Source organism: Salmo trutta, chromosome 37, assembly GCF_901001165.1.
Source record: "Salmo trutta chromosome 37, fSalTru1.1, whole genome shotgun sequence".
NCBI classification, from domain to species: Eukaryota; Metazoa; Chordata; class Actinopteri; order Salmoniformes; family Salmonidae; genus Salmo; species Salmo trutta.
In genome coordinates, this window is record NC_042993.1 from 2,061,839 (window position 1) to 2,074,679 (window position 12,841).

Sequence of the window (12,841 nt, forward strand, 5' to 3'; positions counted from 1 at the left end):
TGGTGAGTAATCACAGTCCTGATGTCCAGAAGTTTTTTTCGGTCATAAGACACGGTAGCGGCAACATTATGTACAAAATAAGTAAAAAAACAAGTTACAAACAACGCAAATAAACGAACAAAACAACACAATTGGTTGGGGGCACGTAAAACATCTGTCTTCTTCTCCGGCGCCATTTTACAACTGTCATACCCAATCATCAGAACACAAAATAAAAGCTTGGTTTTACTCCAATTTTTGTAAACAACGGAAAAGTAAACAAACACTATAACTTATCATTTTGATATCATGGATGGTCAGTCCTTGCATCCATAGCTTTTTCTATGAATTTAAGAGTGGTTACATTTCTCGAGCCCCAACCCTCAGCTTTTTACCAAAACATGGCCGGGGAAGATGTTTGGTTCTTGTTTCAACTGCGGATTGACGCTTTAAGATGGGTGGGGAATAACACATAAATTCTTCAGAACACAGTTCTGTTAATAGTTCACTAAAGATATTTGCAACATACTGGCAGCCTACTCGTCTTCTGTTATTCCATGGTAATGACTACTACCTGATGTTATGGAATGATAAAGAAATGTGGGCGAATACTGAGAAACATCCTCCTTTAACTTGTCACAGCATGCTAATGAGACTTCCATAGAGGGGTGTTGAGTAACATTTTCCCAGAGAACCATTGTGAGTGGGAGTCATGCCTATTCTTCAAACATTGACACATTGAAAAAACAATCTGAAGCATTCTATCAATTAACACACGCTAGTTTTAAGCATCTGTTCCAGAAAGGGTAGGGTTTAAGGCCCTTTCTTACCAAGTCCTTTCCTCACTCCTGAGTCCTGATGTCACCACTTCCGCCGAAGTCGGTCCCTCTCCTTTTTCGGGCGGCGTTCGGCGGTCGACGTCACCGGCCTTCTAGCCACCGCTGATCCACTTTTCATTTTTCCATTTGTTTTGTCTTTGTTTTAAACACCTGATTTCAATCCCACAATTACAGTTTCATTATTTAACCCTCTGTTCCCCCATGGGTTTTTGTGAGTGATTGTTTATTGTATTTTCGGTCTGTCATGGTGTGCGTGTATTTGTTACTTTGTTATTTGACATGTTGAGTAAAAGTACGTTGATTACTCATATCTGCTGTCCTGCGCCTGACTCTCTACACCAGCCACACATAGGACCCATTACACCTGAAGTAATGCCTTGGCAAGTTGAGGAGGAAGTGACACTTTGAGAATGAGGAAACATTGCAGGAAAACATTCAATAACATATTTATTTTCATCACAGAAAAACTGATAGGCTACTACAGGATTCTCTTGACTTTGGATTTCACCAACTATCTTTCTTTCCTCAAACCGTGGCAGAAATGAACTGCTTTATAGTAGTGAATGTGGTATTTTATGGTTTATTTGAATAGGGACAGGTACAAACACATTAACACATTTAATAATCTGATGCATTGCACCATAGTGTATAGCGCACACTTGTTTTCAACACCTGACTAGTGGTGTTGATTGTGCTTCTGGAATATGTTGAGTCATTGTCAGTAGTGTAAAGTACTTCATTAAAAATACTTGAAAGCTTCTGTACTGCACTGCGGCCTCGTGTTTTGGTAGCCCATGACATGGTGTGTCTTTGTCCAGCAACCGGCACAGAGGCTCACAGACTGCTGATAGGTGTGGCATGAACTTTGCAAGATAGTATGCAAAGCCGATGAGACGATGTACTCCTTTTGCATCAGAGGGGTATGGCATGTTGAGGATCATTCTGACTTGGTTTGGGTCTGGCTTCAGGCCTTTGGCCGAGAGAATGTGGCCATGAAGTGGACGTCTTTCACCTTGAACTGCAGCTTCTTCAGGCCAAGGCGAAGCTTAACTGATTGGCAGCGGTCCATCAGTGCCAGGAGCTTCACATCGTAGTCGCGTTCTGCTTTTTCATCTGTGTCACCACAACCACAGCCTACGATCAGGACATCATCGGCGATGGGTTCAATGCCCTTGAGCCCAGCCAGTAACTTGTGCTGCTTGCGTTGGTATACCTCAGGCGCCACTGAGGCAACAAACGGGAGCTTGAGCCAGCGTTTCTGACCCCAGGGGTCCAGAAGGTAGTCATGAAGCTGCTTTGTTCGTCCAGCTTGCATTGAAGGAATGCATCTCGGGCGTCCACCAAGGTGAAAATCCTAGCCTTGGGAAGCTTGTAGAGGACATCCTCCAGTGTCGGCATGATGTAGTGGGATCGTTTCAGTGCTTGGTTCAGATGCTTTGGGTCGATGCAGACCCTCAGCTTCTCTGGTTTTTTCACTATGACCATATTGCTGATCCAGTCAGTTGGTTCGGTCACAGATGTCATGTGGCCATCGGCCTCATACTTGTCCAGCTGGGCCTTCACAGCCACTTTCATTGCAATGGGCACATTGCGAGGAGCACACTGGACTGGAGTGACGCTCTCATCCAATTCAAAGTGTACCTCCCCAGGCACTGATTCAATGGGCCTGTTGAATACATCGTCATATCTGCTGAGTAGTTGTTCTTCGGACAGGGGTCCATGCTGGACCTGCTCCACGATGTACAGGTCATTTGGTACGGTGAATTGCATCAGTCCCAGGCGTTCGCATGTAGAGCCTGAGAGGAGAGAATGTTGACTGGTTTTCACAATCTCAAACTCCAGCTTGTGTTTGCGTCCCCGAATAACACATTCGGTCACAAAGATGCCCATAGAGCTCATTAGCTCTCCTGAGTACAGCTTTAGTCTAGTATCACTGGGCAAGAGATGTGTATCAGGTGCCAGATTGATTTTGTATTTGTAGCTCATTACGTTGCTTGTTGTGTAGTCGTAGTGTCACAAACCATTTCTTCCCTCTTCAGTGTACAGCTCCAATGGATTCATGCATGTAAATGTCACTTTCACTGTTCTGAACACTGAGTGACATCATCAACACAGTGAATCTTGCCCTCACTCACTCGTCTTTTGCTTTTGAGACACACTTTTACAAAGTGATTATTAGTTCCACAAGCTCTGCATGGTTTTCTGTAGGCAGGGCAGTGCTCTTTGCCTCGTGCATGTGTATTTCCACAGTATTTACATGCTATGGGGCTCTCTGTGTTCACCGTTCGTGGTGAATTACTCTGCCTCGATTGGTTTTGGCTGAATGTCTGCCTGGCAACAGCGTGAACAGTGTCAACGTCGGTGCGTGGGGTTTTGATTTCCATTGCTCTCATTCTCATGTCAGTGACTTAAGCAGTGCGGCACATTTCAATGGCAGTTACTAATGTTAAGCCTCTCTCTCTCAGTAGACGCCGGCGCATATCCTCATTTGCAATTGCCAGTACTATTTTGTCATGAAACAATTCATCTTTCAATCCCCCGTATTCACAAGTAGTGGATCTTTCTCTCAAACGTGTTACAAAGTTGTGTACTGACTCACCCTCTTCCTGTTTGCAGCTTCCGAAAACGAACCAATCGTAAATGACGTTCCTGGCGGGTTTGAAGTAATTCTCCAATGCATCCATTATAGCCTTTGCATCACACAGATTGTGCTGGTAGATATGCCTGCATTTGCTGTCCATTAACCTCCTCAGAGTTGCCGCTTGGACCTCGTTGGATTTCTCATATAGACCGGTTGCCAGCGCATAGTCCTCGAATTCATCCCTGAAGTTGTCCCAATTAGTATTCCAGTCCCCTGTGAGAACCATGGGAGTTGGTGGCGGAATGTTCGCTGCCATAGCGATGGAATCGGAGATCTCTTTGCCTTCAGCCATCGAGGTAGGTAGTGATGCTAGCTTGCCAGCTAACAACGAGTTGATCAGTGTTGTGACTAGCAGTAGGAAACGGCGTGTGTTCGCATATGGAACGTAACTGCGCCTATACTGTACTTAGCTACAAAAATAACAAACGTGTTGTTTTCGAGCCACTTCTGATACCATGTTTCAGTATGATATGTTGGATAAAGGAATAAAGACAGACACCAATGTCAAGTTCAATGGCCTTCAAGCATTGTACAAATCCCTACACGCGTAGTCCGGGGAACAGTCCGTCTACAACCCACACAAGTGGCTCAGGTAGTGCAGCTCATCCAGGATGGCACATCAATGCGAGCTGTGGCAAGAAGGTTTCCTGTGTCTGTCAGCGTAGTGTCCAGAGCTTGGAGGTGCTACCTGGAGACAGGCCAGTACATCAGGAGACGTGGAGGAGGCCGTAGGAGGGCAACAATCCAGCGACGTGCACAGGTGGGGGTTGTGCTTACAGCCCAACACCGTGCAGGACGTTTGGCATTTGCCGGAGAACACCAAGATGGGCAAATTCGCCACTGGCGCTCTGTGCTCTTCACAGATGAAAGCAGGATCACACTGAGCACATGGGACAGACGTGACAGAGTCTGGAGATGCCGTGGAGAACGTTCTGCTGCCTGCAACATCCTCCAGCATGACCAGTTTGGCGGTGGGTCAGTCATGGTGTGGGGTGGCATTTCTTTGGGGGGCCGCACAGCCCTCCATGTGCTCGCCAGAGGTAGCCTGACTGCCATTAGGTACCGAGATGAGATCCTCAGACCCCTTGTGAGACCATATGCTGGTGCGGATGGCCCTGGGTTCCTCCTAATGCAAGACAATGCTAGACCTCATGTGGCTGGAGTGTGTCAGCAGTTCCTGCAAGAGGAAGGCATTGATGCTATGGACTGGCCCGCCCGTTTCCCAGACCTGAATCCAATTGATCACATCTGGGACATCATGTCTCGCTCCATCCACCAACGCCACGTTGCACCACAGATTGTCCAGGAGTTGGCGGATGCTTTAGTCCAGGTCTGGGAGGAGATCCCTCAGGAGACCATCTGCCACCTCATAAGGAGCATGCCCAGGCGTTGTAGGGAGGTCATACAGGCACGTGGAGGCCACACACACTACTGAGCCTCATTTTGACTTGTTTTAAGGACATTACATCAAAGTTGGATCAGCCTGTAGTGTGGTTTTCCACTTTAATTTTGAGTGTGACTCCAAATCTAGACCTCCATGGGTTGATAAATTGGATTTCCATTGATTCTTTTTGTGTGATTTTGTTGTCAGCACATTCAACTATGTAAAGAAAAAAGTATTTAATAAGATTATTTCTTTCATTCAGATCTAGGATGTGTTGTTTAAGTGTTCCCTTTATTTTTTTCAGCAGTATATATATATATATTTTACTCAAATAACATTTTACTGGGTGACTTTTACTTTAGCCATTTTTTATTAAGGTATCTTTCCTTTTACTCAAGTATGACCTTTGGGTACTTTTTCCACCACTGGTCATTGTAACTATCATGTACATTTCAGTCGCACTTGGTCAAATATAATGTACAGTGGATGCCACCCATTTCCTCATCCTTATTACTCCACCCCCTTCACCTGAGCAGGGATATAAGGCCAGAGCTGCTTCATCACCGCACAACTGCAACCTGCCACTGAACCTGCAATTCAGCTCTTCAATCTACTGCTCCTAAATACTTGTAAGTTCCTTTAAGAACTTGAGGTAACTTTTACTTGAACATGTGTTTTTTCATTTATGCACAGGGAATGGCCACAGTTAAATTAGGTTTTAATGAGTTGCATTTCCATTACTTGTGTATATTATTTAGTTGTTTACATTTGTCATTTAGAACTGAAATGATCCATTGTCATTATAAAAGGGCTAGTTTAGGCACATTTTTTCTCTCTCTCTCTCTCTCTCACTCTCTCTCTCTCTCTCTCTCTCTCTCTCTCTCTCTCTCTCTCTCTCTCTCTCTCTTTTTGCCTAAATGTGTTTTGCTCCTTCCTGTTTGTGTGGGTGTTTACTATAGAGGCAGACTTTGCCACTATAATAAACTGCAGCAAATAAACAATATAAATCCTCTCTTTCAGAATCATGAGTATGAACTACATGAGCACCGAGAGGATTCTGCTGAAAGGGGACTACCTCCTCTCCAACAATAGACAATTTAAAGCTATCTTTCAGATACAATAGTTAGTGAAACACATACATTTCAATTATATTAACATTAGATATCTGGTCTGCAACTGATTTTGACCTTAGAAAAGTATATTTTGTAGGGATGTAACGATTCACGCTTTGATCAGACAGACAGCGTCATTAAATCAAAGCTGTGTAATACATTCTGTAGTCAAACTTTAATTATATATTTCAAAAATGTTTAATGGATATGTGTGCAACAAAAGTTCAACATTCACCTTCTGCTACCATTAACGTCAAGCTGTCTACGCATACAGTTTGATGCATAAATTCAATAAATCCAACATAATTCGGGGCGTTCCTTGATATCAGGAAACGCCTGTCGGTGTCTGCCATTGATCAGACCATCGATATTAGGAAATATCCATTGGTGCCTGTCATTGGTACCTGCCATTGGTCAGTTCCTGCACTGTCCCATGTTGTTTATAGCAAAGAGACTAACAGATTTCCAATGTGGAAAAAGTTGGTAATTTTAAAGTCATTTTTTATTTAACTTTTTTTACCTAGACAAGTCAGTTAAGAACAAATTCTTATTTACAATGACGGCCTACACCGGCCAAACCCTGGGCCAACGCTGGGCCATTTGTGCGCTGCCCTATGGTACTCCCAAACACAGACAGTTGAGATACAGCCTGAATGCTTTAATGCTTTACATATGATCAGATTCTTCTTCTTTTTTTATTACTTTGACTGTCAGTGGATGGATGCATTTTGTACCGCCATGAAACAGCACTAATAAACTTGACATTATTGTCTTGCATAGCCTACAACAGACATATTAGACTGTAAAAAGTCAATTACACAGTTAACAGTAATAAAGTTTATTGAACAACCATTCAAAGTTAAAAACATTACAACAGTCTAACATTAACAAAACTAAATTAAAATTAGACTGTTTGAGTGAATTTCTGATTTTTTTAATGGAATATCTACATAGGCGTACATAGGCCCATTATCAGCAAGCATCACTCCTGTGTTCCAATGGCACGTTGTGTTAGCTAATCCAAGTCTATCATTTGAAAAGGCTAATTGATCATTAGAAAACCCTGTTCTGATAAAAGAAGCAATAAAACTGTCCTTCTAGAGACTGGTTGTGTATCTGGAGCATCAGCATTTGTGGGTTCAATTACAGGCTCAAAATGTCCAGAAACAAAGAACTTCCTTCTGAAACTCGTCAGTCTATTATTGTTCTGAGAAATGAAGGCTATTTCATATGAGAAATTGCCAAGAAACTAAAGATCTCAAAACTGAAGATCTCGAGGCATCTGTTTTTTCTCTAAGTAAGAAAAGCTATTCAAGAATTGACTACATTTCTTTCTCTCCAAAAATGCATTCAACAATTTACTGGATAAAAAAATGTGTGATATAGTGATATTGATCATTCTGATTAATTACACCAACAGAAAAATACACTTAGGAACAGTAGTTGGAGAATCATCAGCGGGCATCTTCTGGATCCGAAATGTATTAAATACCTAAACTAAAACCTTTACCATTACAAATGTAGACACAGAGGACAGAGAAAAGCCAACCGCTGATATAATTTGTTATATCCTTTAAGGTGTACATTGGGGCAGCAAGTAGCCCAGTGGTTAAAGCGTTCGGCCAGTAACCGAAAGCTTTCTAGATCGAATCCCCGAGCTGACAAGGTAAAAATCTGTCGTTCTGCCCCTGAACAAGGCAGTTAACCCACAGTTCCTAGGCCGTCATTGTAAATAAGAATTTGTTCTTAACTGACTTGCCTATTTAAAAAAACATTAGGGAAATAATAATATCATTCTCTGCAAAAAGTTACATCTGATTTAGAACTTAAAATGAAAGAAAAATAAATCACAATCTTAGAAAAAGCACATAAAAAATCTTTACAAGATAAAGAAGAAAATAACATTTCTGAATTTAAGCAGGAATACGATCTTTTACTTTTGAAGAAAGACAACTCTTAAACTCAAATAAAGCATACTACTTAATGGCAAATAAGCCTGGTAAATACACGCTAAACCAGTTATAATTGTAAAAGATAAAGATACAAATGAATGTTAATTCGAAACAACAATGCAATTAATGACAATTTTAAAAGCTTTATGGAAATTGAGATAAATCAGAATAAACAGTTGGACGAATCCTATAGCCTTCTTAGCCTCAACAACCCTGAAGCAATTATCAGCAGACGAAAAATAAATCCCCAAAAACAGAGACCACCAAAAAATAAATATTAGATTCTTTAAAAAGATTCGCGTGAAGAAAAAGCACCAGGAATGGGCAGATTTCTCATCGAATTACCTCATGAATGGACTTGCAATATATTTTATTTTTATTGTACAGGTTCACGATCAGAAATAGTTTTGGTAGTTTTTCTTTAAACAATCAGTGTATATTAGGGACGTGCATTTTTCCCGTTTAAGACGATTAGATACGTAGGCCTATCTAGATACATGGGCTCTTATATGAAACATGTTTCAGTTTGAAACGATACGGTTTGATTAGAGAACGAATTGATGAGATTCAGTTCGATGCGATATGATTCTATGCACTAACATTTGTTGCATAAACACATTCATTTCCCATTCTAAATGAATATCTGCTGCTGATGGAGATCGTGAGCTAGATTTTTTTTTTTACCTTTATTTAACCAGTTAGGCTAGTTGAGAACAAGTTCTCATTTACAACTGCGACCTGGCCAAGATAAAGCAAAGCAGTGCGACACACATAATTTGGGAAATATTTTTGGCCCTATAACTTAATTATTTATTTTTTAAGTAATCATTTAAAAGTGGATGAAGGAATGCACAGCAGTATAGAACAGAGGCATCCTGAACAGAGGTCTTTCTCTAACATGTTTATATGCTAATTCATTTTCTCTTTGCAGACCGATGGCAACTTTGTGCTCTACGGTTGGGGTCGGGTTGTCTGGGCATCAAACACTGAGAACAAAGATGCTCAGAGGCTCATCCTCCAACAGGATGGCAACCTGGTCATCTACACCACACAGGACCATCCCATTTGGGCAAGTAACACTGGCCGTTGCAACAATACACAAAGAGGTCACCTCACCCTCACTGACAAAGGTACCCTGGAGCTCTACCGAGATCGAGAGGTGATCTGGAAATCATAACATCATTGGATCCTCATACCTGTCTAGACGAAGATGCCCTGATGCTCTACAGTCCCAGAAATGTGGTCTGGTGCTCTCGTGAGGACACTAGTAATGAGGCAGAGTAACATAAAATAAAGAATATATTGGCTTTTAAAGTAGTGGTTTGTGTTGTAATTCTGTGCATTGTGACTGTGCTGATTCTCAATGTTTTCTGTAGACAATAAACATCACTACTAACTTTTCATCATGGAGATTATAGCTTTTTTGGCTCACATAAAATAATACATGAGACCTCAGAAATACTGTATCATGCATCACAACAGAATGAATTATGGCAGGATACACACATATACATGGATTATAACGTTACAGCTATGTGTGAGGTTGTGTCTGTGTTTGTCAGTTACTGGGTGTCTGTATCAGTGTATCTATTGATTGTTCATGATTATGGGTGTGTGTGAGTGTGAGTGTGTGTGTCTATGTGTGATGTTACAGGAAGGCACACAGTCTCTCCAGTACAGAAGGGTTTCTGAAGGAAGGTCAGTTCTTTCTTCCTCTGTCCAGCCTGATGGAGAGAGAGAGAGAGAGAGAGAGAGAGAGATGGGGAGAGAAATCTCTCAGAAATCAGTTCAACATGTCATGATCTAAACCATCACAAACAGTACCAGTAGTGAAAGTGATTATCTCTTACTGTGTGGGTGTTGTAGCCAGTGGTGGTCCAGGTAGTAGAGGTAACAGCTCTCACCTCCTTCTCACTGAGGGTGCTAGTGCATATGAATATGGAGTAGAATCTTCAGATCTCCTCTCCAAGAATTTGGAAATCTGACATTTTTACATTTTTATTTCCATGTTTGCCCCACAAATGATATACACATTGTTTAGTATATACCACAGGCACTAACTAATAGTGAAAAAGAGAAATATGGCGACGAAAACCAACAGAACATCTAATGCAAAGTTGACAAAGGCCCAGGCCCAACAAGCAGCAGCTAGCACCATTTTGAGAACTGATGACTACAACTCTCCAGCTACCCAGCAACAAGATTCTGCCACGGCCATGTGTCAACAAATGAAAGAGGCTGTAATAACTATCAATGATCGTTGAACAGGCTTGAGACAATGTTTGAGTCTCAAGACAGCACAGGCCGAACTGAAGGGCTGCATAGAAACCTGAGTGAAGAACGAGCAAAGGTTCTCAATTTAGAGGGCAGGAGTCGCAGGCTGAACATCAAACTCGTGGGGATTTTGGAGGACAAAGAACAAGGGAAACGCACAGAGTTTGTGTCTAAGCTCATTCCCAAGCTGCTGGGCGACGATAACTTCCCAAAGCCCCTCATCATTGACTATTCATACTGCTCTCTACAGGTAAAGCCCTCACCAGGTGCCAAGCCGCACATCATAATCGCAAGGGTACATCACTTTCAGGAAAAGGAACTCATTCTATGACTTGGATGACAGCGAGCTATGGAATACAAAGGCCAAAAGGTTCTCTTCTTCTCAGACTACACCATGGAGGTGATGGAGCAACAGTGCACATTCCAAGATCTGATGCAGACCATGAGAGAGGCAGAGGTGAAATAGAGCTTTCGTTTTCCAGACAAGCTACATGTTCATCACAACGGCATGCCAAGAGTCTTCACCAAGCCCAAAGAGGCTGCAAGCTTCAAATCAAAACTACAACAAACCGCCTGAAAGAGTGAAATCACTCGCCACAAAATTCTGGGATATTGACTGAGCAAACAGTGTATTTTATGTTTATTCATGAACGGTAACATATTAATTTGTTTTCCAACAACTGAGGAGAGGACTGTTAGTTAAGTCTAAGTGTTGTTAGCTTGTTAGCGTAGTATTTGTCTGTTCTAGCCATCATGACCGGCGGTCTTAATTTACGTGAGATGGGGAAAACAGTGCTTCATTTGGGGAAGCAGTCGGGAGGCCGGGTTTCTCTGGGGTCTGTTACTGTGTTTTGTTTTCTGCTGCCAGACAAGTTTTATTTTAATTCGTACATGTTTAAGATGTTTTATTTGAAATGTTCTTGGATATAAATGCCAGGAAACGGTCATGGTAATCAGTCAGATGTTAAAGGTGTCATATTAGTCTCCTGGAATGTGCACGGTCTCGGGCACACGCGCAAAAAGGGTATGGTATTTAAGCAATTGAAATCACATGGTGCTGACATCATTTTCCAGTAAGAAACACACATAAAAGCCACGGTGCAGCGGCATCTGAGATCCAACTGGATTTCTCAAGTTTATCAATCACCCTTCTCTTCCAAGGCTAGAGGTGTTGCAATTCACTTCTGTAAAAACATCCCTTTTCAACTCTCGTCCTTGTCTACAGACCCACACGGTAAGTATATCATAGTATCAGGGAAAATTAACTATTTCCCTGTCACCCTATTGAACGTTTATGGCCCAAACATTGATGACCCACATTTCTTTCGTAATGTTTTTGATTTACTCCCAGATCTTAGTACCACTAATCTAATAATCGAAGGCGATTTTAATTGTTACATTGACCTGTATATTGACAGACTGTCTACAAGTACTCCACCAAATATCACCTCTGTCCAGGTTCTAAATAATCTAATCAAATCCAGCAATCTAGTGGACATCTGGAGACTGCAACATCCCACAGACAGACTACTCATTCTACTCTCATGTTCCCAAGTATTATTCTACAATCGACTACTTCCTAATAGATTCCAAATTGATACCCAATGTGCTCAATTTGAAATGACATAGCATCTTAATAAGTGACCACAGTCCAATTATCTTGTCCCTCAATCTTGCTTTACCAAAACAGAATTACAGTTGGCGTTTTAACCCCTCCTTGCTCACAGACCATGAATTAATTGACTGCATGACAGCCAAGTTCATGTCCGGGCTCTGGCTGGGCCACTCAAGGACATTCAGAGACTTGTCCCGAAGCCATTCCTGCGTTGTCTTGGCTGTATGCTTAAAGTCGTTGTCCTGTTGGAAGGTGAACCTTCTCCCCAGTCTGAGGTCCTGAGCGCTCTGGAGCAGGTTTTCATCAAGAATCTCTCTGTACTTTGCTCTGTTCATCTTTCCCTCGATCCTGACTAGTCTTCCAGTCCCTGCCGCTGAAAAAGATCCCCACAGCATGGTTCTGCCACCACCATGCATCACCGTAGGGATGGTGCCAGACGTGATGCTTGGCATTCAGTAATATGATAAAAAAATGTGGTTCTAGTCAGGATTCTAGCAGCCGTATTTAGCACTAATTGAAGTTTATTTAGTGCTTTATCCGGGTAGCCGGAAAGTAGAGCATTGCAGTAGTCTAACCTAGATGTAACAAAAGCATGGATTCATTGTTCTGCATAATGTTTGGATAGAAAATTCTAATTTTTGCAATGTTACGTAGATGGAAAAAAGCTGTCCTTGAAACAGTCTTGATATGTTCGTCAAAAGAGAGATCAGGGTCCAGAGTAACGCCGAGGTCCTTCACAGTTTTATTTGAGGCGACAGTACAACCATCAAGATTAATTGTCAGATTCAATAGATCTCTTTGTTTCTTGGGACCTAGAACAAGCATTTTTGTTTTGTCCGAGTTTAAAAGAAGAAAGTTTGCAGCCATCCACTTCCTTATGTCTGAAACACAGGCTTCCAGCGAGGGCAATTGTGGGGCTTCACCATGTTTCATTGAAATGTACAGCTGTGTGTCATCCACATAGCAGTGAAAGTTAACATTATGTTTTCGAATGACATCCCCAAGAGTTAAAATATATAGTGAAAACAATAGTGGTCCGAAAACG

At 41.9% G+C, this 12,841-nt stretch overlaps 1 protein-coding gene across 1 annotated transcript; it reads left to right on the plus strand.

Annotated features, from left to right (window-relative positions):
* Nucleotides 1–5,367: 5,367 nt before the first annotated feature.
* On the plus strand, nucleotides 5,368–9,310 carry LOC115176400 (mannose-specific lectin-like). The gene is made up of 3 exons (XM_029736427.1): nucleotides 5,368–5,472; nucleotides 5,864–5,957; nucleotides 8,839–9,310. The coding sequence occupies exons 2-3, from the start codon at nucleotides 5,868–5,870 to the stop codon at nucleotides 9,082–9,084; spliced, it is 336 nt and encodes a 111-aa protein (XP_029592287.1). The 5' UTR covers nucleotides 5,368–5,472; nucleotides 5,864–5,867; the 3' UTR covers nucleotides 9,085–9,310.
* The last annotated feature ends 3,531 nt before the right edge of the window (nucleotides 9,311–12,841 follow it).